Source organism: Chenopodium album, chromosome 10 (assembly GCF_948465745.1).
Source record: "Chenopodium album chromosome 10, dcCheAlbu1.1, whole genome shotgun sequence".
In the NCBI taxonomy this organism is placed as follows: domain Eukaryota; kingdom Viridiplantae; phylum Streptophyta; class Magnoliopsida; order Caryophyllales; family Amaranthaceae; genus Chenopodium; species Chenopodium album.
In genome coordinates, this window is record NC_137843.1 from 62,907,339 (window position 1) to 62,932,908 (window position 25,570).

A 25,570-nucleotide genomic window follows, 5' to 3' on the forward strand; every position below is an offset into this window, starting at 1 on the left:
TGAGTCTAGCAACCGTGAGCCTGGTTTCGGCTTGATTTAGCTTATTAACAACCTTACTTAAAAACTAAAAGCAGAGCTGTATATTGTAAAGTTAATTTATACATCGTTCCTCTATTCCAGGTGGGAAACCGCTGCTAATTCTTCCCGCTCGACTCCTGCTCAAGCAATGTTTTTATTTTCAATCTTTTAATTTAGAGAAAATACAAGTCCGAAAAATTTCAAATTCTAGGGTTTTTTCTGCACACTATCATAAATTTCTGGAATTTTTTTAATTTAAGCTTAACAATGGCTGATCGAGATAGGAAGAAGGCTTTGTTTCGTGCTAAGTTAAACGAGAAACAGCAAAAAAATCGCATTGATTCGCCCCTTGTGAGGTATACTTGTCTAATTTCATTCAATTTGATTTCAATTTTTGGTTCGAATTGTTTGTAGGAACCCTAATTAAGGAGATATATGGTACTAGTAGTTAAGACAGGAAGATTTTTGAATAGTGCATTCAGTTTTTTGGTCATATTCTGCTGGTTTATTTATTGGATTGTAAGAATTGTAACTCATCATTAAGATTAAAACTTCAATTCCCAATTAATGGAATTGCTAAAGTTTTCTTTTTGGTGTTGTTGCAATCTATGATTGGTAATTTTCATATAGATTTGTTTTTGAGCTTAAGGTGGTGCTGTATCAGATAAACGGATTTCAATTTGTCTGATTACCTTCTCCAATGCAGGTATAATGAAATTGGTAAGCCTGTTTGTCGAGTTTGTGACTGTGTCTTAAAATCTGATTCTGATTGGACTGTACACCAAGCCTCTCGGAAGCATCATGAGGTAATATTGCAATAGTTCTACTACCTGATTACTCAGAGACTTTCAGTTTTTACCGTGATTATGATTGGATAATTTCTTTTTGGCCTGGAAAATGGAGAACCAGCTAGAGTGTTGATTGTTTTGTTTTCGTTAAATGCTAGCTGTTTCCTTTATTCTCTCTTTCCTCCTCCCTTATTTGGGTCTTTTGGAAGAAGGCGGGATAGGGGGCAATAATCCCACGTGGGAGGTTAAATTACATTCAATCCAAGTTGGAATGTGCTGCTTAGCTAGGTTGACAATTTGTTAAATTGTGCTTCTGATATGGCCATGAACGTGGGATTAAACATTAGACACTGGAAATCTGATTATCTATCGACGAAAGGTAAGCTGTTCGTTTCTTCTTGACCCCTAACTATTCATTCGGTGTCTGTAGAAATTGTTTGAGTATCTTATGTTTCTTGGGATATTTGGACTTGTGAAGAAGAATGGAAGTTTTTCAAGATGGTATATTGTTGTCGATGAGTTGAACTGAAAGTCAAGCAAGAATGAAGGAGGCTACTCCCTGAAAATGTCCACAGTTGGGGATTAATTTACAATGCTAGGCCAGTTCCTTATGTGCCTACAATTCTGAGCCAATGTTTGACTGAATTGTCTTGATAAAGAAGCTCCCTTTCTTCCCTGTAAAATGCCACCCCACCCCCTTTGCTTTTGCCTAACTGAACCACTAAACTGCCAGCTCAGACTTGCATGACTTGTCAAGCCATTCCCTTAGGTTTTACCTGCAACATTAGTGTTTCCAGTTTTCCACAAGCCATTTACCCAGCTCTATAATTCACTTGCAGGCTTAGGATAGTTAAAGGACTGTTAGATCAAGTATCACAATCAGACAGTTTCCCATCATAACAAGTTATTGGGTTTCTGAATAATTTATTGTGCACAGTTGCTACTCTGCTTTCTGCAGGATAAATTTTCTTGACATGCTGAAAGAGTTCTGTCTGTAAAAACGAATTGAATATAAAAGCTAACAAAGTAGGTCCATTTCTAGACTTCTTCCCTATTATTAGTTTCTGTTTATAAACTTAAGACAAGGCTTGAATGAGCTTTGTAAAGCTTAGAAAAACTAGCTGCGGTGACTTTTTTTTTTTGGTTGGGGGTGGGGTGGGGTGGGGTGGTAATGGGTGTGGGTGGGTACGAGGTATGTGACCTTACTCTTCAGTCTTCACAATGGCAGTTGCTGAATTGTATTCACAGTGCAGGAAGTTGAGGAATGACCTAAATTGAAAGGCATGAGAGACAGTGTTTAAATATGCTAAGCACCAGCGGATGTGTGAAGCCAGGAGCAACTGTAAAAAGTATTAGAAACTAGAAATAGGTGCCCTCTGAGAGAAGTGGGCTGTGAGAACTCTTGAGCATGAAAAAGTCCCTATAATTGTCATATCTTTGAAGTATATCAGCTAACTCAATATATGTAAGATTGTCGTCTCCAGTTTGTCTTCTCTTCATATCTTGATTGTGATCTTGTAACTTCTTAGTGGCATGTCAAGTTGACTGGATTGCTTCTCAAAATTTGTTTTTAAATGCATCCTATTTACAATGATTTTAGAATATTGGTATGTCGCTAGTCATACAACCACCACCAGACTTGGGGGAATGAGTGGGGGAAACTGCCTGCAGCTTTACCCTGATAAGTTGATCCTTGATTATGTTAACATGTGCCCAGAAATGGCTCATACTATTTGGCCAATTTCTGATACATTATAATCCTTCCATCCCATATTCTAATCTCTAATGAATATCGAACCATTTTTGTATATAACGCTATATGCCATCTACAGTATTTCCTTATTATCTGACAGTCAGGCCTTTTTTGTGTTCTATATTCATTTTCTGCTCGTTTTTTAGTTGACATTTATTTCATCACATTTGGTCAACAATTGATATCTTGAATTATTAACAAGTAAAGACTATAAAAAGTTGATGTTATGAAAATATACATTGAAACATTTCTAACAAGATCCCACATGATTATGTTGTATCATAACTATGAATCACAAAAGGTAGTCAAATTGGAGTTTGTGAATAGTGTCAAAGTCAAAAACATGTCGATATACGATTCAAATTGCCTATTACGTCCCTTCATTCATGCCATTCTTGGTTTTTCCTAACTATGAGGTATCTTAGCTTGGTAAATACATCTGGAATTGTTTTATTACTTCTCCTTTTTTTTTCTCTTGCATGGTCACATGCTGATTTTTCTTGTGTTTCCATAGTCATCTAATAAAACAGTAAAGTCTCAATAGACGGACAACTTTAGTGTTCTGACTTTGTAACCTCTGTTCTGTGCTTGTTTATTTTATTTTATTTTATATATATATTATTATATCAGAATATATAGTGTGTACCTTAAAGATATGTGCATTTTTTTTCAGCAACTTATAATATTAGTGGATACTTTTCAGGCAATTAACAATCTTAAAGCAAGTGCATCCAAAAAAGGTGCGGTCAACAGTGCAAAATCTGAGACCGTTAAAGAGTCTTTGAAGAAACAAGTGGATAATTCTCCAAAGTCCAAGGATGATAAACCAAGAATATCTTCTGATGTACTGAAGTCCCGGTCATCCTCAGCACTTCCTGCTGATTTCTTTGACCATGGGGACAATAAGAGACAGAAAGTTGGTGAGTACCCGTATTTTATGCAGATATTCTCTCCCTCTTGAACTTGCTGTGCCTCCTTCCAAATAATGTACGGAGTATTTGCCTTTCTTCTTACTCTTTAAAAAAAAAAAGTTCTTGGGAAAGTGGGAAATATGAAAAAATAAATATGCAATTTGAGAAGACCAATGAGTGATAAAGTATTACTCTGAATTCCTCATGCAAACCAAACTACTTTAAATAGTTTTGAATTCGGTTAAAATTTTCATAACTGAGGTACCTAACCCTCACTAGACTGCCAGCGCCCAACGTACGCCTATGCTGAACCGAGGGGGTTTTGAGGATCGTGAAGAGGTTGGGTTTCAAACATGTAGGGATAGGGGTGGGGTAAGGGTCGGGATTCGGCTGCTGGGTGGGGTTGGGTTTCGGACTAGTAGGGATAGGGTGGGCTGGTCAGAGAAAGGGTTCCAGGTTGGTGCGTTGGGGTGGTCGGTGAAGGGGTTTTAGGCTGGTTGGGTAGCCAGTGATGGCTTGACAGGGTTGGGGCCGTTGGGGGTATTTTTGTTTTTGTTTTTTTTTTTTTTTTTTTTTATAAATAGATTAAAATCTATTTAACTAATATGAAAATTGTAAAAATAAAATAATAACCTACCACTTACAAAGTGACATGTGACACACTTAACTTATTAAACAGGTAATTAACCGATTACGCCCTATTTATAGAAGATGCATGCCAAAGGTCATTTTACTGGGGAATAATCAAAAGGTCGTTTTATTTTGCAAGACCGAGCAAAGGTCGTATTATTCATGACAATTATATCTTTGTTTTAATTATGCGATGTCCATTGGACCTTTCAAGTGAAGAATCATACTTTCTTTAAAGAGGGTCCTCTTTTTGTTTTGTTAATCTTTCTTCTGTTTCTTTTGACATGGCACTTTTCTTTAGAGATGTGTGCCAAACTGCCAATGCAAAACTTAAGTTATAATGCCTTTCAATTTCATTAAGTAAAAATTATTAAAAATATATTGAAATTATTTATTGAGATGAATGCATGAATCTAACGAGACCTCACATGATGAATGTGTTTACCCTTACACATAAATCACAAAAGACATAAGTAGAGTGTGTGAATAGTGCATAACTCAATTATCAACTAATAAGAAACTGAGGAAGTAACATTTAGGAATTACTACACAGTACCCACCATTTGACCCACATATCTGGAATTTTTTTATTTGCAGTACCTGCTCGAGTACAGGAAATTGATACTAGTGTGGGTGCGATCCCATCTAAGCCTGCAAAATCTAGTCAACGTGAAACTCAGCCTGTTAGGGTTGCAGAAAATGTAACGGCTCCTTCTGAAACTAAGCAGATTGGAGAGTTGCCCCAAGGTTTCTTTGATAACAAAGAAGCTGATCTACGTGCACGTGGTATTGAACCTGTGAAGCCAGATGTCAAGTGAGTTTCTCAATTTTCCAATTTGCATTCATCTTGTAGTTCTGGCTCATACATTGCTGTAATCATCCTTATTCTATACCTTTGATTGTGCTGTATAGGCGGTATAGCTTAAAAATTTGATAATTAAGCTTATCTTTTTTTCTTTTCTTTTCTTTTTTTTTTTTTTTTGTTTTTTTTGTTTTTTTTTGTTGTTGTTGTTGTTGTTGTTGTTGTTGTTGTTGTTGTTGTTGTTGTTGTTGTTGCTGTCGTTGGCGGCGATTTGCAGAAATACTTCTTAAATTAGTGTTTCAGCACGGCAGTTCCAGTATCTGAGGGTCAAAGAGTCAAAACATGAACAAATTTATGCTCTTGGAGAGCTGTGGATATGCTATCTGACTTCCCTAATCTGCACAGTTCTTGAGTTACCTCTTGCAATCTTGCCTAGGGCATCCAAATGCGTGTATAATCATCCTATGAAAGTTATGTGCAGAAAAGATGTGCTATAGTAGTAAGGAATATTGATGTGCTAATGATTGATTAGTATTTTGTTCTGAAATTCGAATTTATTGGCCTGATTTTAGGAGTCCTGATATGAAAATTAAGCATCAGATAACAATAAACCTGAGGTCAAACATTGCTTTTATTGTCCTTTAGATTTGCCTTTGTTTTGATGCCCGTAGGTGTTAGGAAGAATTATCTAGAGTAAGGAAGGCAATCTTATGGTCGACTATAACATTGGAACAATGTCTTTTCCTCCTCTGGTTTGTGCTTTTGTCTTATTGGCGAGGAAGCGCAACAATGTCCTTTGTTCTCTCTATTTTTTTTGTGTTAATCCCTGCCAAATGCACAGTGGCATATTCTTGAAGCTGAAACCTTCACTGTTCAGATTTTTTTTGCTTTGCACTTTGCATTCATGCTTTCATCGACTTGGCTCAACTATGTTTTCTTTGTACTAATATACTAATCTTGCACCATAACTTCTGATGTTACACACTTACACTTGCACTTGCTGCTGGTCCAACTAAAAACCATGGACCTAAGGCTGACCTCTTTTTGCCTAAGCTGCTTTATTGGTACCTTTGGTCTCAAATTACCTTCAGTACATCCATCCTTTTTTTTTGGGGAGGGGAATGTGTTGAGAACTTTTTCTTTTCTAGTGCTATACTTCAAAAGCCTCACTAAGCAGGTTGTCTGCAATAGCATACTGTATATAAAGGTAGGTTCATGTGACCTGACCATTCATGATCTTGTGAAGTTTTCTGGGTGATTTTGATTTTATTTACTGGAGTCTGATTATAACAGCTAGGCTTCAAGTATTTTGGGGTTGTGCGGATATGATTGAAGGGTTGTGTGTATATGATTGAATTAAATCTTTATTTCTTTGATACTATTCATTCATAATATATTTCCTTTTCCTATTGCTGTGGGATTTGTGAATCAACTCAATGTGTGTAAAATGAATCTGAGAACCTCTGATGTGCATTAGGAATTTAGGATTTAATCTTATTTGTTCTGTAGGTATTTAGAATGTTGCCACATTTTTCTTATACTAATTATGGCTTTGGATGATGATATATTTGTTGATCTTTGTCAGAGATGAGTACAAGGAATTTGAAAAGTTGATCCAAGAGGATTTGGCAGAGGTGGACAACCGCTTTGAAGAAGAAGAGGTGAGATCTTGCCTGTTCCCTTGGATAAAGAGACATTAACTCAGTCTTTTAGATACAATGTATCTTTTCTTTCACAGCTTGTTTAGTAAAGGGTAAAAAGTAATAAAAGATGGCAGTATGAATGACCTTTTTTTTTTTTTTTTTTTTTTCGAGAGTTCAAGTAAATTCATACGTCGGCGCTCATTAAATACTTAAGGGAGTTGTGTTACCGACTTTACAGTGACTTTAGCTTGATATTTACCTTGCAGAATTTCATTTCATTTACATATCATGACTGCAATTTAACACAACCTACCAAATTTTTTGGCAGGGTTTAGTTATGATTTTTGAATGAGAATGCATTCTTTTGTTGGTTTGATTGGGTTCTTAACTCCTTATAGCTAGTCATGGCTCATGGGACATCAAGGAGAAATAATCCTAAGATAATTTTGATGAAGTCTGGCCTGACACCAATACCTTGTTTGCATTATATTTTTGTTACAGATTGACGCAGCTGAGCAGATAGAGGAGGAAGAAATAGTAGAGCAAAAGTAAGCTGGATTGCTGAACTATTTTACAAAATTACAAGACTTATGTCCGATTTCAAATAAATGTATAACTGTGTTTCTCCACCCCTTCCCCTTCTCTCAGGACCTACAGGAACAGAGTGGAGGAGCTAAAGAGAAAGAAAATGGAACTTCTAGCTGCTAGATCTTCCAGAGCTGGTAAGGTGTCTGAAGATCCAGGATCAAAGGCCAAACAAGATAGCTCGTCAAGTGATGATGAAGATGAAGACGAAGATGAAGATGATAAGAGCTTTGCAGTTGATTGGAGAGCACAACATCTGTGAAATGCTGTAGGTGATTCCCCGTGTTTTTTTTTCTATCTTTTACTGCTTTAACCAATCTTCATATATAACTATGATACTGAAAATTCTATCGCTGCTACATTTAATGACTAGGCATTTTTTTTAACTTTTGTCCCAGATTGAAGTGCTAGTTGAGTAGTTGGTCACATTTTTCGGGTTCAATGAAGTTAGCCAATCACAGTCAAGGATCCTGGAACTGAGAAGAACAAACAATTTTGTGTATTGCACTAACCTGTACATTCTTTTATGTATGTGAACAAAGCCAATGTTAGTTAACCAAGGAAAATTAAACAATATTCCTCTTAATCGATTGAGTCAAGCACATATATTCCATTGGTTCATTTTTCATGCTGTTGTCACTTTAAAATTACAATTACATCCTGGTTTTGAGGAGTCGGAGATTTTTGGAAGATGAACTGTAATTTAGTGATCGTGTATGAAATGGACTTTTAACAACCTTTCTGTAATTTCACAGAAAGTTCCCTCCTTTAGCCTGTTCACGAGAGTATAAATCTCACAACATTTGCATTTGAGGCACCAGGAAATGACTGAGCTAGAGAGACCGAACAATCCATTGCTTTTGCTGGAGTGTTTCCTGTTTGATATGCCTTTTCTTTTACAGCTGTTTGTTGGTTTTTCTACCAAGTTACTTTCATGGAGGAAGAAACGGATGATTTCCTTGGTGGTTGTATAAGAAACTTAAAGATCACTGTGGACTCTGATTTAACATCTATGAAAATAACATGTACTTGTCGACTGTTATTGTGCTAGTTTTCTGCAACAAGATCTTAAACTTGATAAATCAACTTGATTGATATTCAACAGGTGCGATTGCTGAAAATTATGCCCTTGGCTTGAGACCGGATGCAAGATGTATACAATTCAAATGTAAACGTAAATTTGTAAGATTGATATAAATAATTAAAATTAGATTGATTATTAGATCGAATGCAAGATGTATATAATTCAAAATTTATGTAAATTAGATTCAATCTTATGTTTGTTGACATTAATTATGGTGCATGTTATTCATTTGATTTTCACTTTTAGAGTTCATATTAGGGGTAAATTAACGTTCAAGATAGCCTTTATTAACTCTTAAAACTTACAACGAAAAAAACCTACAAAACTAGAGCTGCCAATTCGGGTATACAGGTCGGGTTTGGGTCGGGTAAGAGTGGGTCGGGTCAACTTGGTTGGGTCAATTCTGATTAATTCCATAACCTATGCAGGTCGAGTTTAGGTTGGTTTATGCTTGAGTCGGGTCACATCGGGTCATACTTCTTATCGGGTTTGGGTCAGGTTTAGGTCGGGTTAATAACAGGTCGGGTTACATTTGGGTCGGTGAACAATAGGTCGGGTTTAATTCTGGTTTTCACAGGTTAAAACAGATTAGGGTAATTCTCGGGTTTGGTTCAAGTCAAAAATTTGCGGGTTAGAATCAAGTCGGGTTCTGTTCAAGTCAATAATTTGCGAATTATAATCAGGCCGGGTCATTTTCAAGTCGGGTAGGTCATTCTCGGGTTCAAATCGAGTTCGGTTCAAGTCAATAATTTACGCGTTATAATCAAGTTGGGTCATTTTCAAGTCGGGTCATTCTCGGATTCAAGTCGAGTTATGTTCAAGTCAATAATTTGCAGGTTACAATCAGGTCGGGTCATTTCCAAGTCAGGTCATATTCAGGTTCAAGTAACTATAAATAGATAATTATCATTTTTATCAAGATAATTATTTCCTTTGACTATAATATCTATGACAATATACTAGGGAAATATAATCTATAATTTAGGAAGATAATTATCTCCTTTGACCATACAACAAATATATACTATATTTAACTCTTAAATTTGAGGATGATGCTTCTTTCTTTTGCTGGCCTGGACCAACTTGGTTTTCCAAGACAAAATGCTTTGATAAACAATAATAAAGTGGTCTAAATTGCATTTAAGGTGATTTGAAATCGGGTCAGGAACAATTTGGGTTGAATTTAGGTCGGGACAATAACAAGTCGTGTTAGTTTCAAGTCGGGTTAGTACAAGATCGGGCCGGGTTGAATTTTTTGGTTGGTTAAGTGGTATGGTAAAATTCGGGTTGAATTTGGGTCAGGTCAATAACAAGTCGAGTTGATTTCGGGTCGGGTTTGTAACAAGTTGGGTTAAATTCAGGTTGGGTTGAATTCAGGTCAGGTTAGTAACAAGTCGGGTTAAACTCGGGTTTTGACAAGTTAAAACGGTTTGGGTCAATTTCGGTTCAAGTTAGGTTCGGTGCAGGTTAATAAAATTGGTCGTTGTAAACCAGTAAATCGGTGCAAGTTGTAAACCGGTAAATTGGCCGTTTAAAAGCAAATTGAATGGTTCCACACACCCAATTGGACTCCCGGACCGTATTTGGGACCATAGTAAACATTTCGGCAATTTTTATTTTTTGCACGAAAAAAAAGTAAAAAAAAAACAAAAATTAAAGGCTAATATCCACGCTTTTTGAGAAATTTTAGAGTTTCAGGGCCCGGTGTTGAAAAGTCTTGAAATTCTAAGGGATACATCTCGAGGTCATATAATGTCATTTGGAACCATGTATGATCATTATTTGTTGTCATAAATGTTCGTGGTAGGCTCGAATTAATAAAAACGGTGCAAGTTGTAAACCGGTTAATTGGTCGTTTAAAGGCAAATTAGATGATTCCACCAACCCAATTGGAGTCCCGGATGGTATTAGGGATCATGGTAAACATTTCGTCAACTTTTATTTCCAGGCGAAAAAAGTAAAAAAATTCAAAATTGAAGACTAATATCAGCGCTTTTTAAGATATTTTGGAGGTTTCGAGGCTCGGTGTCGAAAAGTCTTGAAATTTTAAGGAATACATCTCGGAGTCATATAATTCTGTTTGGAACCATATATGATCATTCTTTGTTGTCATAAATGTTCGTGGTAGGCTTGAGTTAATGAAATCGGTGCGAGTTATAAACCGGTAAATTTGGTCGATTAAAGGAAAAATGGATGGTTCTTTCCACCAAATGGGACTCCCTAGGACTCTCGGATGATTTTAGGGATCATGGTAAAAATTTCCACAATTTTTATTTTCGGGCGAAAAAAGTAAAAAAATTCAAAAATTGAAGGCTAATATCCACGCTTTTTGAGAAATTTTAGAGTTTCGGGGCGCGGTGTTGAAAAGTCTTGAAATTTTATGGGATACATCTCGGGGTCATATAATTCCATTTGGAACCATATATGATCATTATTTGTTGTCATAAATGTTCGTGGTAGGCTCGAATTAATAAAAACGGTGCAAGTTGTAACGGGTTAATTGGTCGTTTAAAAGCAAATTGGATGGTTCCACCAACCCAATTGGACTCCCGGAGGGTATTAGGGATCATGGTAAACATTTCGTCAACTTTTATTTCCGGGCGAAAAAAGTCAAAAAGTTCCAAAACATTTCGTAAACATTTCATCAACTTTTATTTTGTCAACCCCCAAAATTTGGATTATTCTAGAATAATCCAAAGTTGGGATTATTGTAGCAAAATTGATGAAAGTTGGGATTATTATTATATCTAATTTTTCCAACAATAATTAACATTTTCAAAGGAAATGTGTATAAATTTCCAATGAATTTGTATTTTCTACATTCATTTAACCAAATAAACATTTGATACAGAGTATATTTTATGAATTGATTTTAATTTTAAAATGAGTGACCAAATTACACATTAATCGTTATTCAATGAATTTACTCCGTTTTTTTATTTCACATTTTATTTTACGAGTACTTTTAACTTCTTATAAGACGACTTAAAAACCATAAATATTCAGCGTTTCCCTATACTTATTACTTACCTTAACCATTCGGGTTTGAAATTCGTAATCCAGTATCCGGTATCCGGTTACCAGAAGTTTCTATTTGGGTCGTGGAGTTTGGGATGTTAAAAGTAAAACCAAATCACCCCAATTTTAAATTTGTTAAAAGTCAAAGATTCATGCTTGCGGTTGAGGGGAAGGGTAAAGGGAAGTGCTTCAACAAAGGAGAATTTGAGTGAAAATTTATCAGTGTACATTTTTAGATTAAGATTAACAGAAACACTTATTAAACTATGTTTCATAAAATATTTTTTTAAATATTGAGGGTTCTAAATTTTAAAAATTTAGAGCTCATTTTCCATTCTTTGTGTCGCAGAATTTGACATGCTTCAGAAAAAAGGAATTAAAATTCAAGGTTGGTAAGGTTCCAACCAAATTTCTACTCATGATTTCAGGTATGCTATTTTTCTGAAGAATTCGTTGATAATAATATTATATTGGTTGGAATTTTGAGCATTAAATTATGTATATGATCTTTCACCATCTTGAAAATGGAGATTATTATGCATTGCACAAAGTATTTCTGATTTGGGTTTTAAGAAAATTGAAGAAAAATCCAGTTTTTATAATCTTGCAAACTTTTAGATTAATTGTTTGGGTTATTAGTTAGCTGGGTATACTATCAGTCTTTCTGCTAAATGTTATATTGTGATTTTTAGGGAAGTTAATTGGGTTAATTCTTTTTCAAATCTTTGCCACTGTATGTTCCTTTGAGAATTGGATTACAAGATAGGATGCGCATCATGCTCTCGCGTGTAGGATCTAATTTGCGTTTTTACATTATAGTAAGTTATCTGATAGCAGCATATAATTCCTAGAACTGGAAACTCAATTTTGTTTGCCTAAAACAATTTTGTCATTTCCTGAGATATTTGGCTATGATGCATTTAATGGAGGTCAAACTGAATAGATTACTTTGGAGATTTGATTTACTTAGGCTTGTTTATTCATGACGATATTGTTGCATTTGCAGTTCCTTTGTTGTTGGGAATGTTATGCTTGGAGGTGGAGGAAAATTGTGCCTTTTAGAATTAGACTTGTATCCTAAATCTGTTAAATCTAAGCTGAAGATGAAAACGTTGGCGCAAATGCGAAATGGGGTGCTCAAGAAGCTCAATAAGAAAAGAAAATTGGAATTCTCTTCTTTGGTAGTGAGCCCTGGCAAGCAGCTGCTGAAGCAATCAGATCAGAAAAGGAAGGCTGAATCCATCAGAAGGAGATTGATTCATAAACCAGTTGTTTCCAAAGGCCATCGAGTTGATTCTTCTAAGAAGAAGAATTGTGAAGAGAGTCGGGGTGATCGATCTTTATGCTCAAGTTCTAAAGGTAAAAATGACAGTGGGGGCTCACAAAGTGTAAGTTTGAAGAGAATGAGAAAACAGAAGAGAAAGAAAGATAAGGTTGCTCTAGATGAAGCTGCACAACTGCAGAGAAGAGCTAGATACCTTTTGGTTAAAATGAAGCTAGAACAAAGTCTCATTGATGCTTACATGGGAGAAGGTTGGAAAGGTCAGAGGTACCGGAAGCATCTTACTTTTGAACATTTAGTTCTGTGATTGAAGAAACATATACCATCTTGCAGAAATCAGGATCTATTAATTTCTGTGCATGTATTTTGCTTTATAATCAATTATGGTGAGGCATAAAGCATCATGAATCACCACCCTTGAACCTGCTGTCTGTAGCATGATGAACAATCAATAGCAGCTAAAACAGTTAGTTTCCTGTATGCTGTAGACTTGTAGTGTGTTTAGTGTTCCATGTCATTGCCTGTCAGTTTACATAGTAGTCTATTTGAGTTTAACAAACCAAATTCAACTTCCTGGCTTTTCTTCTTCCTCTTTTTGTAAACACTTAGGATAGGTGTCACAGTAGAGGATCGACACATTAGGTCTTAGCATAGTTACATTCAGGGTTTATTGAAAGTTGGGCTTTTTGCTGTGAGTTTTTTTCTTAGTGGCCAAACAAGAAAGCTCATCTTTGAGTTGGTCCTTTCAGTTATTCTAGGTATACTAGAATTTAAACTTGCTATCTCTTGCTAAGATATAGTCTAGAAGTGTCTTCTCCTATTCAGTTAAATGATGTACTTCTCAAATCTGAGAAGTAATTGGTGGAGCATTCGATGTTTCTGGATGATATTTGATTTTTGTGCCTGTTTGATTGAATCTCCTTTTAAAATTTTCTATTAGGTTCACTGTGTAGCTCTGTTTCTTTCATATATATATATATGTATATATATATATATATATATATATATATATATATATATATATATATATATATATATATATATATATATATATATATCACCATATTCTTAAGTTGGAGCTGATACCTTATGGCTTATTGAGTCTTTACATCATAGTTTTCAAATCTGCTAATTGCACTGTTGGATACTCGAATTCTTGTACATAGAAAAGGCAATTTGGAATAGAGAGGCTGGTAAATGTTCCATAGTTTTGTTTAAGAAATAGATGCATATTTGTGTGATAATTTTTATTACTTTTTTTTAGGCCATTTTTTGTTCCTTGTACTTTCACACTCGACACATTTCCTTGTTAGATTTGAGTTATATGGGACCTTTTTTAAGTATTAGTATTGTATTTGGAATGTTTATTTGTCATTACACAATGTTTTTTTGTATTATATATTGTTAGAATAACCTATACTAAAAAAAAAAAATTATCACAGTAAGATGGTATGAACTATGAAATAATACAAAGTGAATCCATAAGGGTGTTGTTTGTAATAATGCAAACTTTTAGTTTGCAAATGGGAAAAGATTTAGGATATCATTATGTAGGCAAACATCCATAGTCATATCTTAGAGACCTAATTTTACCTCAGTAACCTTATGGTTGATGCGGACACTGTAATTTAAAGCTCCCCAGATCCCTTTCTTAACTTATAGATGTTGCAGATAATGGGTGACAAGTTGGGTCACTTAGCCTTAATCTTCCTGATTCCTGCCACTTCAGATTGCTCATGATAAATACTGTTTATGTGTCACTGAGGGTGTTGAAGGTTTTTTTTTTTTTTTTTTTTAAAATTTTTTTTTTTTTGGTTCTTCTGGAATTGAAATTATTGCTTATCTAGCTTATGAATTGGAGGTGTCAGTTCCCTCCTATATTTTGAGTGATCTTGAATTATGATGCTTATTTTACCATTTATATTTTTGGACACTGATTTCCGTTTGATAGACGTTGAGTGATCACTAATTCACCATCTTTGGTTCAAGTTGAATAGTACAAAACTGTCCTTCACCCCTACCACTCTGTCCTTTTCCTTTTCATCATATTAATAATGTTAAAAATCTATAGCATAATTAACATATTCTGTTTGTTAACAGTCGAGAAAAGATTAAGCCAGAAAAGGAGTTACAGAGAGCCATGAATCAGATACTGAAATGTAAGCTTGGAATTCGGGATACAATTCACCAGTTGGATTTACTTGCCTCTGTTGGGAAGATTGATGATTCTTTGATTTCCCCAGATGGTTCTGTCCATCATGAACATGTAAGTATGCATGTCTATCTTACTTTGTTGGCAATTACTATGTTTCTAGATGAGTTGACCTATAAACAATTAAAAAACAGAAGCCATCAACTATCATTAGGGTGCTATCTCTGACTCTCTGATCTTCATTGCTAGGATATATATATATATATATATATATATATATATATATATATATATATATATATATATATATATATATATATATATATATATATATATATATATATATGTTTCCTGATCTTCATTGATGTGGAGAATGAAAGCTTCATGCCATTTATTCTTGTTTTCATGATGATGTGTTTCTATATTCTTCTTCAGCAGGTTATCTCTTGTGACCAAATCTTAGATTAATTTTTTTGGATTATTTCTTGTAGATTTTCTGCAAAAAGTGCAAATCACAGGATGTTTCAGAGGATAATGATATAATATTATGTGATGGCACGTGCAATTGTGCTTTTCATCAAAAATGCATTGATCCCCCTTTGGCGACAATAGATAGTAAGCTCTTTGTCAATTGCTTGGAATTTGACTAGCTATTTTGTGAACTTATGCCATGGATTTTTTTTTATTATTTCACCTGTGAAGTTCCTCCTGAAGACGAAGGCTGGTTTTGTAAATATTGTGATTCTAAGATGGAAATATTAGAAGCAACAAATGCGCATCTCGGAACTCAATTCTCTGCTGATAGCACTTGGCAGGTTGGTAATTGCAGAAGGCTTTGATTTCGTGTTGGTCTTTGGCTCATGTTAGTACATATGAGACGTAATTCCTATTGGGGTTTATGTAGGATATTTTTAAAGAAGAAGCAAATTTATCTGGTGTCGGGACCAGAGATTTACACCCTGAAGAAGAGTGGCCTGATGATGAGTCTGATGATAATGATTATGATCCTGACAGGGATGAAAATGATACCAGTAATTGGTGTGGTATGGAGGATAGTGATTCACATGAGAAAAGCAGTACTAGCAGCTCTTGTTGTTCATTAGAGAGTGAAGTTCTCTCAGAATCTGGATTCTCCGGAAGAGATGGAGTATTCAGCGATATTGCTTCGTTGCATCAAAAATGTGCTACAGTATCTAATGAAAATGAATGTACTAGTGGTCCCAGGAAGCGATGTGCTGTGGATTATATAAAGCTCTATGACGTAAGTAGTTCTAAATTCCATTGTTTAAGGTTTAAAATCTAAAAGCACTGTTTGCTAATTGTATGAAGATGAAATAAGAAGTTTGGCTACATCTACCTAGGATATGTTATTTTATCTTGATTTTGAGCTCCCTGCCTTTCTAAAATACAGCTCACTGAAGCTAATTGCAAAATTTGGATATGACAATTGTGATGTTTTTACTCTAATTACAACGTCCTCTTATTAATAACTGACAATCTTGGAATTAGAAGAACAAGATATTGGGAGAGGGAGGATAAGTTGCTGTGCAATCTCAAGCATTAATGAGTTTTGAGGGGCCAAGGTAGGCCATGGGACTTTTTAAAACACTTATCACTTGTTTAATAGTTAATGATATTAATATAAATACTATAAAATGGATATAAGTTAGTTAATTAACTTATTACAAAGTAGTTGATTATATTGTCTCAGGCTTGTTTATATTTGAATGTTTCCCAACTAAAACAAATGTGAATTTGCTTCATGATATATGGATATTAATGCTGTCCTTAGCTCCTTATGAAATTAATTTCTGATATTTTTTCTGTTTGCATGTACATAAAGATTCGATCAAAAAAAATAAAATAAAAAAATAAATATGGTTATCATTGACCTTGTCGATCCATATTCTGCCTGATTCTCCCAGCCCTTTTCTATGTATGATTTTGTTCTTCATTGTATAAAGGATTATTATCCTCTGTTTTATATGTTATTGCTCTATTTTTTGTATCGAGGTTAATCCATCACTGTCATGATCCGTTATGTAAGTCATGATGTGTGCAAGATTGCGTCACCATTTTTTTAACCCCTTTTGGGGTTAACAAAATGAACAAGTGATTCAGCTATCGACCATAACCTTTCTCCTGCTTGCAGGAAATGTTTGGGAAGGATACTACTACAGGTGATATGGTAAGCGAAGATGAAGATTGGGGCCCTTCTAAAAGAAGGCAGAGGGAAAAGGAGAGTGATGTTGCTAGTACCCTTATGACTTTGTGTGAAAGTGAAGCTAAACATTCAGATCTGCAAAATCTGGAAGTGGGTAACAATCACCTTCCATTTGCAAAAGCTAAAAAGCCTCTCTCAAGGATTCCTAGTGACGTTGTGCAGGTATTGGTTCCTTCATCTTCTCCCTTCCCTCTGGCATTATCCTGGAGACAATATAAATATCATGGAGGCACATACAAGAAACCTGGTGTCCTTGATTTGCGTCAGTGTGCTGATTCTGTTTGATGTTTCAGAAACTTCGTCAGGCATTTTCTGAGAATGAGCTTCCGTCCAGAGATTTTAAGAAAAATTTATCAGAGTTAGTGGGTCTTGAGTATGCAAAGGTAAAAAGAACTATTACCCTCGATGAGGAAAAGAATCGAGTCTTTACTCTTTAAGTTGCATTGTATTTTCAAATGTTAACAATTACTCCATCCACCTAGCTACTTACCTTCTCATTTATCCATCCAATTAAAAGGTAAGATATCATCTCCTAAACACAAGCTACATTCTTTGTGCCAATCTTGTCAATTTTAACCATAAACGTACATTATTATATTTACTGGAATTGTATGAAGCACTGCTCTAAGGATAATATATTTCATGTTAAATTTAGCATCAATGTTCCTATATTATCACGTGTACATCTACTGGATCACTTAGTGTTTAAGGTTGTGGAGTTTCTTAATTTTTTTTTTTTTTTTGCCCCCAAAGATAAATGTGGTCTATGTAAATGAGGGAGTAACATATATTTAGGCTCAGATTTTCTTTCTCCTCACTCCTTACATCCCTGCTAATTGAAACCATTGGCATTTTTTGGTGAATTTATAATTGCTGATCTGATTGGGCTATGTACAGGTGAACAAGTGGTTCAAAAATGCACGCTACATGGCTCTAAAGAATAAAAAGGTGGTAAATATTCTCTTAAATCTATCTTGTTGTAGGCTTCTGCTCTTGCTCTGTTTCTCTTGGATCATTTAGGTTTAGTCTTTTCTGTGTGTATCTTTTAGTAATGAACTAATGATATTGGCAGCAATACCACCTCAAGATGTTAATTGGAGGGGAAGGGGAGGGTCCATGATTAAACTTCCTTTCTTATTTTACCGTTACATTATTCATTTTGATGAAGTAGCCTATACCTCTAGTCACTATTATTTGTTTGTGTCACATAAACTAATTAACCTAAATTTTGTTTGTTCGGCAGAGAGAAAGAGCTTTGGACCACTCTCCCAAGAAATCTGATACAGAAATTGGTAAAACAACTGAGGTTGTTTCTAATTGTTCCTCCCCACCCATTTTAATCCATACGAAGAAACGATTGAAGAAAGTCAGCTGGAAAGCTAATCTAACATCTTTGCTTAGCCCTTCAAAGAAGCAGAAATTGATGAAAGCTTCGCTTGGTTGTACCAAGGTAATGTTTTAACCTATTGCATTTTTTCTCTTTGTTTTTTACAAACCAGTAGCATGCTAGAAGTGGCAACCTCGTCTTGCACTTGGGATTTCATGGATTGAAATGCCTTTGCAACTTTTTAAAAACTAGACATCATCGTTCATGTTTTAATTCTGACATACTGGTGTATTCATAGTTTTTTATTTTTTTTTTTTAATTTTTTTTTTTTTATTTTTTTTTTTTTATAATGGACTATATGGTCCTATCAATATTGTGTGCTGTAATGTATAGCCGTATAGGTATTGGAAACAAGCTAGCTAGTTTTGTTGATGCTTGTCTTATACAATGACTTCTACTTCAGTCTATTAGCATCAAGTTTTTCCTATCTTTTTGCTGAACAAGGTCATGAAACTACATACTTGATGATAGACGGCACTACACGTCTACTCATACAGTTGTAGAACTAGAACATTGTGCTGTTTTTCTGAAGAATCTGTATTACATTTATGGAACACCAAAATTATCTGAGGAAGACTAGCCTGTTTAAGATCCTGAAATGATTGTTGGGTTTTTCTTGTTTTCGATGTTACCATTGTGCAGTTTCTGGGAAATAAAAGGCTGGGAGTTTTAACTGACAATGTTTTGCTAATAATCATATGATCTTGATATATTTGAGCTGTAGCAGCCAGTATAGTTAGTTGTCAAACTTGTCATTAGATATAAGTTATAGAGCCTTTCGTTTGGTGATGGAACAGGCTAATACGGAGCTAAGTGATGACATGAGCTTGAAGAAGCACCTTTTATACTTGAAGGCTAAAAGTGGTCAGAATAAAAGAGTTAAACGTAAAACCGAGCCACTTCAAAGACAAAGCGCGGAAAAGCTGATGGAGCATGTATGCTGGATTGAAGCAAAGATTCAGAAATTGAAACAAACTTTATCGACAATTCAGAAGGTCACAAACAATGAACCAGACGACCTAAGCTTGACTAAAGAAAAGGTGGTTTATGTTCCTATTGCAGATCTCAAAGAGAAACCGCAATGCTAATCATTCATCACTTGAAACCCAGATTAACATACTGCCAAATCGAGTTATTAATTTTGTGGAAGGATATAGCATCAATCATTCAACTTCGGGTGATGCTGAATATGTTTATTCTGTTTTGTTTATGTTATTCTGGGGATCATATAGCTTAAGCTCGCTATTGGTAGAGCTTATAAAACTCTGTAATTAGTCTCAAAAGGGTGTTGTAAATACTATGGAAAATTTTGCAAGCTTATATATATTGACAGGAAATACCAATCTAACCTGATGAAGTTGACATTGCCAAGAATCAATAGCAGTTAGCTTAGCCTATAATTTTTGATAAACTTTCTAACTTGATCATTAATGTAGTATCAATGTGCTTAGACGCGTGGTTCTATGAGTGACGGAGTTACACTTAATCAATTCACTTGACAATGTGAATATACGCTACTATATAGCTTAGTTGGTCAAAGTATTAGAGGTGTTAAAAAAAAACCCTAAGAGGCTAAGGTTAGATGTCGGCTTGTATTTATTTGTGGCAGTGTACGAATCAATAGTTATTTGCACTTACCAAAGCCGCCATAACAACATATTTACAGATAATTACTCGTACATTTAACCTTTTAACGGTTATAGCATAGAGTAGGGTCATAAACATAATTGTTACATTATTATGAATTTCTTACCAAAGTAATTGTTGTACCAAAGTAGTTGCTGGTTGTTGAGTAAGTACTACTGCTCTACAGTATTTAACCTCCAAAGATAAATAAAATCATAATGCACTTATTTTATCCTGTACTCCACTTTTTAAAATGAATAATCTAAATGATTTTACATGGCAGAAAATGTGTCCAGCATTCTTCTCAATATTGCATTAATTTCTATAGTGTGTTGTTTTGTAAAGAATATTGCAGTACGTAGAGCTGTAAAAATTGACCAATATGATAACCTTAATAATTCTCTCATATAATTTAACTTTATATGTTCTGTCAAAATATAAAAAATATAAAATAAAAAGAAACTTTAATAATGTTGCAGCACGATATGCGCTGATCAAATGCCAAATAAATTAATTAGAATGAATAAATGTGATTTTTTTTTTAATTGTTTTTTTTTTTTAAAAAAAAAAAAGAAGAAAAAAGAGGAAATGTGGCAAATCTCAACCCCCAACAATTTAAATGCATTTGATTCAACAAATAAGATATGTAATGTGTTCCTGCAGGGACTAGGGTTGGGGTATGGAGGATTTGGAAATTGTTGGGTATAATTTCAAATAATGACTAGAACAGTTTAAAACCGGTCTTATTGGATTATTCAATACGCGATTAATTGGACACAAAATTACAAAAATATATGAGCCGATTTTAATTCAACTAAAAATTGATCTGACATTCAAATGAATTGAACTAGTTTTTCAGCCTATGTGTAAAGACGCACATGCGGTTAATAGAAAAATTGTTAAAAGAAATAACACGCTTTTTTATCATATGTTTTTGTTAAGAGAAAAATGAGATAGAGTTTATAGATATGAAGGAATGAATATAAAAATTTACTCATTATATTGCTGATATTGAATTGTAAAAAAACATGAAATAAACAACATTAGATACCGATATCCTAAAATAAGATTATAAGATTCAAATCAAATCCGATATGCTAAGACTCTTTCACTAAAATAAGAGTATAAGACTCAAATCCAATCCAATCCAATCCATACTATCGTTTCTTGACGTACATTCGCTTAGCTTGTTTGTCGTATAAAATGGGTTTCTTTACATGACATTATTTACAATATCTATTTCCAATCCAATTATTATGAGACCAAAATCCTTCCTAAAAGATTTGGCTCAACAATAATACTTTTAATCAAGGTAATATGGACTCTATGTGATTTGTGAAGGCAAAGAAGGGAAATCTCATGTGACCAATTGAAAATAATAATAATAAAGGCATAATGCATGGGCAAACACAACAGCTAAATTAAAATAGAAATATACATATATAATTGGAAAAGTAAAAAATTGTTTGGTAGGTCCAATTTAAGAAACTTATCTGTCTCTTCACTCCGACTTAAATCCTACAACTGGAGATATTCATGAAATTTATTGTCAATCCAATAATTCTACTAGTATACACTACTGTATATTATACCCTATAGACAGTGCAGTAGAAAGTAGTAGTACTGTAGTAGTGTAGTATACTCTACAACTATTTAGTTTACTTTTATGAACTTTCAATTCATGCAAAATAAAATAAAATAAAATAAATTGAGCTGTACATATAATAAATGGATCGTACATGATCACATAAATGAAGTTGTTCATAAGCTCAAAAAAGTTAGAACACCAAGACTTTCAAATTGTGTACTTAAATGGCTACTTAAGCTTTCACCATGCTTGTTCAAAAATGTATTGGACCATTTATACCTATAGATGTAAAATTGATTGAAAGTAGGGTAAACTAGGGTAAAAGATGAAGTAAACTCAGTGAACTAGAGAGTATATAGATTAATAGTTGAGGAACTGGTTGGAACAATGCGACAATTGCTAGAAATTGAACTATCGGGATAAATTAAATTATTCAGGTCAAATACGGATCAAGTTATGTCTTTATCTCTTAGACAATTAGACTGTTACCTATGCTAAGTCTTGACATAAAATCAAAGAAGAAAACCCAATCTCCTGCGCAAGATGAGCGTCAGAATTAGCCAGTTGAGGATCATCAGTAACTATGTTAGTTGGTCGGTACATTAAAAAAATATTTAAACCAAAATCAATTTATTAATATCTTTAGTAAGTTCATGTATATTCTGTTAGCTACTTTGCTAGCAAGTACTCCGTATGTTCTAGTAAATCATACAATATTTATATAAAAATTCATGTATGTATATATTATATGTATGCCAACCTTTTATATTAAATTTTACATCAAATTGTATCTTCTGTTAATGCCCAATTGCATTTGTTGGGATGACTTTCACGGGGTTGGGAGTTAGATTTTGCAGGGTAGCATTCAATGCCTTTATTACTTTCTTTACAAAAAAAATTCACTCTTAACTTTTTTTTTTCTCCTATATAAATAAATGCCTTAACATTATTAACTTATCATCATTCAATTGTGAAAAAATACTCAAAACCAAACTTAGTTTTCCTTCAATCTTGTTGTATAGTAAAAATGGGCATTCATTCGAATAAACAACAAGCTTTTATTTTAATAATGATCGTTTCTTTAAGTATGCTTAGTCGAAATGGAGTAGAGGGAGCAATATCAAGTTTTGTGTTCGGAGATTCACTTGTAGATGCGGGAAATAACAACTACATTATATCGTTATCGAAGGCGAATTACGTGCCTAATGGTATCGATTTCGGAAGGCCGACGGGAAGATACACCAATGGACGTACCATTGTTGATATCATAGGTAAGTTCTACATACTACAAAATGTAGTTTTTCCTCTGTTTTTCTCTGTTTTTTGAGAGTTGGCTTTTTTTTCCTAGAGAAGTTATGACCAAAACCACTTGGCTTTCATTTGTCCTAATCTTCACGTGTTTTTAGGAAGATTGTGCAGGAATTTAAGGCCTTCCTACTATAAACGTATACCATATCATTGACTTAAAAAGGAAAAAAACATATCATATGCTATATTTGTATCTTTTAAATATACGTAATAATTCTATCTGCATATACCATTGTCATGTTTTCTACTTATGTTACTTTATTATTGTCCATAGTACAATATGGGCGCATGTGTGCGAGTAAAAGCGTTACATATTTTCTTGCTTGTTCCTACTAGTTACCTTATATTTAAAATGTCATTAAGTTTATAGTTATGAAATTTCTTTCTAGATTATTCACACATAACAATGTGCTTATCTGAGTCGAATCTATTTATTTATTTATTGTTATTATTATTATGTGAATTTAGGCCAGCAGCTGGGATTAGCAGGAGGATTTAACCCTCCATACTTGGCTCCAAGCACAAAAGGGAGTGTGATTATGCAAGGAGTTAATTATGCTTCTGGTGGTGGTGGCATTCTCAACCATACTGGCGCTATTTTTGTAAGACCTCTTTTTTCTTTTTACTCAATCTCATACGAAATTAACATTCTCATAATCGTCAAAAACATATTATTTTAAAAAATGCGACAACTTTTTAATTCTATTCTACATTGCAATATATATATATATATAATGACCGTGTATTATTGCTAGATTTTAAATTTTTTTATTAAGATGATAAACTAGTATTTCTCCTAATGTGATATGTTTCAGGTTGGGAGATTGAATTTTGACGCGCAATTAGACAACTTTGCAAACACAAAGCAAGATATTATCTACAGTATAGGAGAAGAAGCAGCAAATGAGCTTATAAATAAAGCCTTGTTTTCAGTAACAATGGGTTCCAATGACTTCATCAACAATTACTTAACTCCACTAGTTTCTAAACTAGAGCAGGAGTTGGTGTCTCCTGATGCTTTTGTTGGTGCTATGATATCAAAATACAGAATACAACTTACGGTAAGATATGTCACTATTATTGACAAAGTTAAACATCCACAAAAATGAAAAATGACTATCTTAAGAAATAATAAGTATTGACAAAGTTAAACGTCAACAAAATTTATGACATGTTCACTTGTTAATCTGTATGTTAATCACCACTCCAAAGTAGGGTAAATGTAATTAAGTAAAAATGTTTAATTTACATTATGTTTTATGTGTCTAATAAAACTCTACATTTAATTGTCACGTTACTACTTCACATACGTTATTTAATTTATGGCAGTGAATGCCGAGTGATGGACTAGTACATTGTTCCTAGACAAATAACTTAAATAAATAAGCTGATTTTGGTTCGTGTGGTTTTGAACAGAGACTTTACAATATGGGAGCAAGAAAGATAGTAGTAGTAAATGTTGGACCAATTGGTTGCATACCTTACGAGAGGGATACGAACCCATCAGCTGGAGATGATTGTGTTGCACTCCCTAATCAATTAGCTCAATCATTTAATCTCCAATTAAAGAGCCTAATTACCGAACTAAGCAACAACCTCGAGGGATCCAAATTCGTTTATGGAGATGCTTACAACATTGTTAGTCATGTCCTCGCTAACTACCAAAGTTATGGTAAGCTTTAATTTCTAAGTTAAATGATATCATAAATTATTTTAATTTTGATTATTGTCTCACTTGTTGCGAGTATATATGTATAGATTTTAAAATGCACTCGGATATACCTAAAATTTGTGACTTATGTATGGTGGCAGGCTTTGACAATGCGAATTCAGCATGTTGCTATGCGGGTGGGCGTTTTGGAGGTTTAATTCCATGTGGTCCGACATCTAAGTATTGCAGTGATAGGTCAAAGTATGTGTTTTGGGATCCATATCATCCTTCTGATGCTGCTAATGTGCTGTTTGCCAATCGTCTGATTGATGGGGATATTAATGAAGTTTCACCAATTAACATCCGCCAACTAGTCAACTCTTAAAACTCTACATGGAAACTCGAAAAGTAGGAAGAATTTCATGAAATGAGTATTAGATAAATAAGATAATACACCAAGCTCACCTAGATTAGTAAATATTTTAAGCATGAAGTAATTAGGGTCCTTAAGGAAGCTAACTAGGGACATTTAAATTCCTTAATTGATTTTTGTATCTTTATGATTTTTATTTTTTTTATGATATCGAAATGTATTTGCTATTAGTAATTTTGTATGTTTCCTTGGAAAGAAAATGATACAATTAGAATTTATAAGTTTTTGTATTTTTTTTTTATTAGAAATAATTGATTCGAAATAATTGTCAAATCAAAGAAAACAACAAAATATAGGGGATACAACAATTTAGTTCACTTTTTATGAACTTTCATGCAATTTGTTTTGTTTAGGCTGTACATAATAGCTCAACACCTTAAACCTAGCCAATACATATGTCAATGTGATACTTTAAAAATAGAGCTTCACTTGTTTAAATTTGAGCTCAAACTTAGTATTTTCTCCGTCCCCTTTTGATAGTCCCTTATGAGCATTTTTCACGGGAATTAATAAACACAAATAAGAATAGTTAAAGTATATTGAAAATGTAAATTGACATTGGGTATGCAAAAAAGTAGAGAGAGAAAATTATAAAAGTATATGGGGAAACAAAATTTACATGGGAAAGTTAAATTTGCACAAATATTGTTGCAAATTGGAGGGAATTTTGGTAAAAAAAATAATATT

General features: G+C 33.9%; 3 protein-coding genes across 5 annotated transcripts; all 3 read left to right on the forward strand.

Annotated features, from left to right (window-relative positions):
- The first annotated feature begins 165 nt into the window (after window positions 1-165).
- On the forward strand, window positions 166-7,718 carry LOC145564587 (protein ABA AND ROS SENSITIVE 1-like). Of its 2 annotated transcripts, none has more exons than XM_081624861.1 (8): window positions 166-374; window positions 725-824; window positions 3,263-3,479; window positions 4,698-4,914; window positions 6,488-6,563; window positions 7,047-7,093; window positions 7,194-7,402; window positions 7,529-7,718. In XM_081624861.1, exons 1-7 carry the CDS (start codon window positions 286-288, stop codon window positions 7,390-7,392), a joined length of 945 nt encoding a protein of 314 aa, XP_081480987.1. In that variant the 5' UTR covers window positions 166-285; the 3' UTR covers window positions 7,393-7,402; window positions 7,529-7,718. The 2 variants fall into 2 exon arrangements, with proteins under 2 accessions (XP_081480987.1, XP_081480988.1); XM_081624862.1 differs by having other exon boundaries at window positions 168-374; window positions 7,194-7,398.
- Window positions 7,719-11,306: 3,588 nt separating this feature from the next.
- Window positions 11,307-19,619, forward strand: LOC145564588 (pathogenesis-related homeodomain protein-like). Of its 2 annotated transcripts, none has more exons than XM_081624863.1 (11): window positions 11,307-11,660; window positions 12,239-12,781; window positions 14,615-14,780; window positions 15,158-15,281; window positions 15,369-15,481; window positions 15,571-15,927; window positions 16,819-17,052; window positions 17,184-17,273; window positions 17,788-17,838; window positions 18,134-18,340; window positions 19,075-19,619. In XM_081624863.1, exons 2-11 carry the CDS (start codon window positions 12,261-12,263, stop codon window positions 19,363-19,365), a joined length of 2,154 nt encoding a protein of 717 aa, XP_081480989.1. In that variant the 5' UTR covers window positions 11,307-11,660; window positions 12,239-12,260; the 3' UTR covers window positions 19,366-19,619. The 2 variants fall into 2 exon arrangements, with proteins under 2 accessions (XP_081480989.1, XP_081480990.1); XM_081624864.1 differs by lacking the exon at window positions 11,307-11,660 and adding an exon at window positions 11,923-12,050.
- Window positions 19,620-22,438: 2,819 nt separating this feature from the next.
- Window positions 22,439-25,104, forward strand: LOC145564589 (GDSL esterase/lipase At4g16230-like). Its single transcript, XM_081624865.1, has 5 exons — window positions 22,439-22,762; window positions 23,268-23,401; window positions 23,615-23,860; window positions 24,216-24,471; window positions 24,612-25,104. The coding sequence occupies exons 1-5, from the start codon at window positions 22,519-22,521 to the stop codon at window positions 24,833-24,835; spliced, it is 1,104 nt and encodes a 367-aa protein (XP_081480991.1). The 5' UTR covers window positions 22,439-22,518; the 3' UTR covers window positions 24,836-25,104.
- Window positions 25,105-25,570: the final 466 nt, after the last annotated feature.

Coding starts and splice junctions, on each gene's coding strand:
- LOC145564587 (XM_081624861.1), top strand. CDS start 286: ATGGCTGATCGAGATAGGAAGAAGGCTTTGTTTCGTGCTAAGTTAAAC. Junction 375..724: donor ATTGATTCGCCCCTTGTGAG/GTATACTTGTCT, acceptor TCTCCAATGCAG/GTATAATGAAATTGGTAAGC. Junction 825..3,262: donor CCTCTCGGAAGCATCATGAG/GTAATATTGCAA, acceptor GATACTTTTCAG/GCAATTAACAATCTTAAAGC.
- LOC145564588 (XM_081624863.1), top strand. CDS start 12,261: ATGCTTGGAGGTGGAGGAAAATTGTGCCTTTTAGAATTAGACTTGTAT. Junction 15,482..15,570: donor CTGCTGATAGCACTTGGCAG/GTTGGTAATTGC, acceptor GGGTTTATGTAG/GATATTTTTAAAGAAGAAGC. Junction 17,274..17,787: donor TGGGTCTTGAGTATGCAAAG/GTAAAAAGAACT, acceptor GGCTATGTACAG/GTGAACAAGTGGTTCAAAAA.
- LOC145564589 (XM_081624865.1), top strand. CDS start 22,519: ATGGGCATTCATTCGAATAAACAACAAGCTTTTATTTTAATAATGATC. Junction 23,861..24,215: donor AATACAGAATACAACTTACG/GTAAGATATGTC, acceptor GGTTTTGAACAG/AGACTTTACAATATGGGAGC. Junction 24,472..24,611: donor CGCTAACTACCAAAGTTATG/GTAAGCTTTAAT, acceptor GTATGGTGGCAG/GCTTTGACAATGCGAATTCA.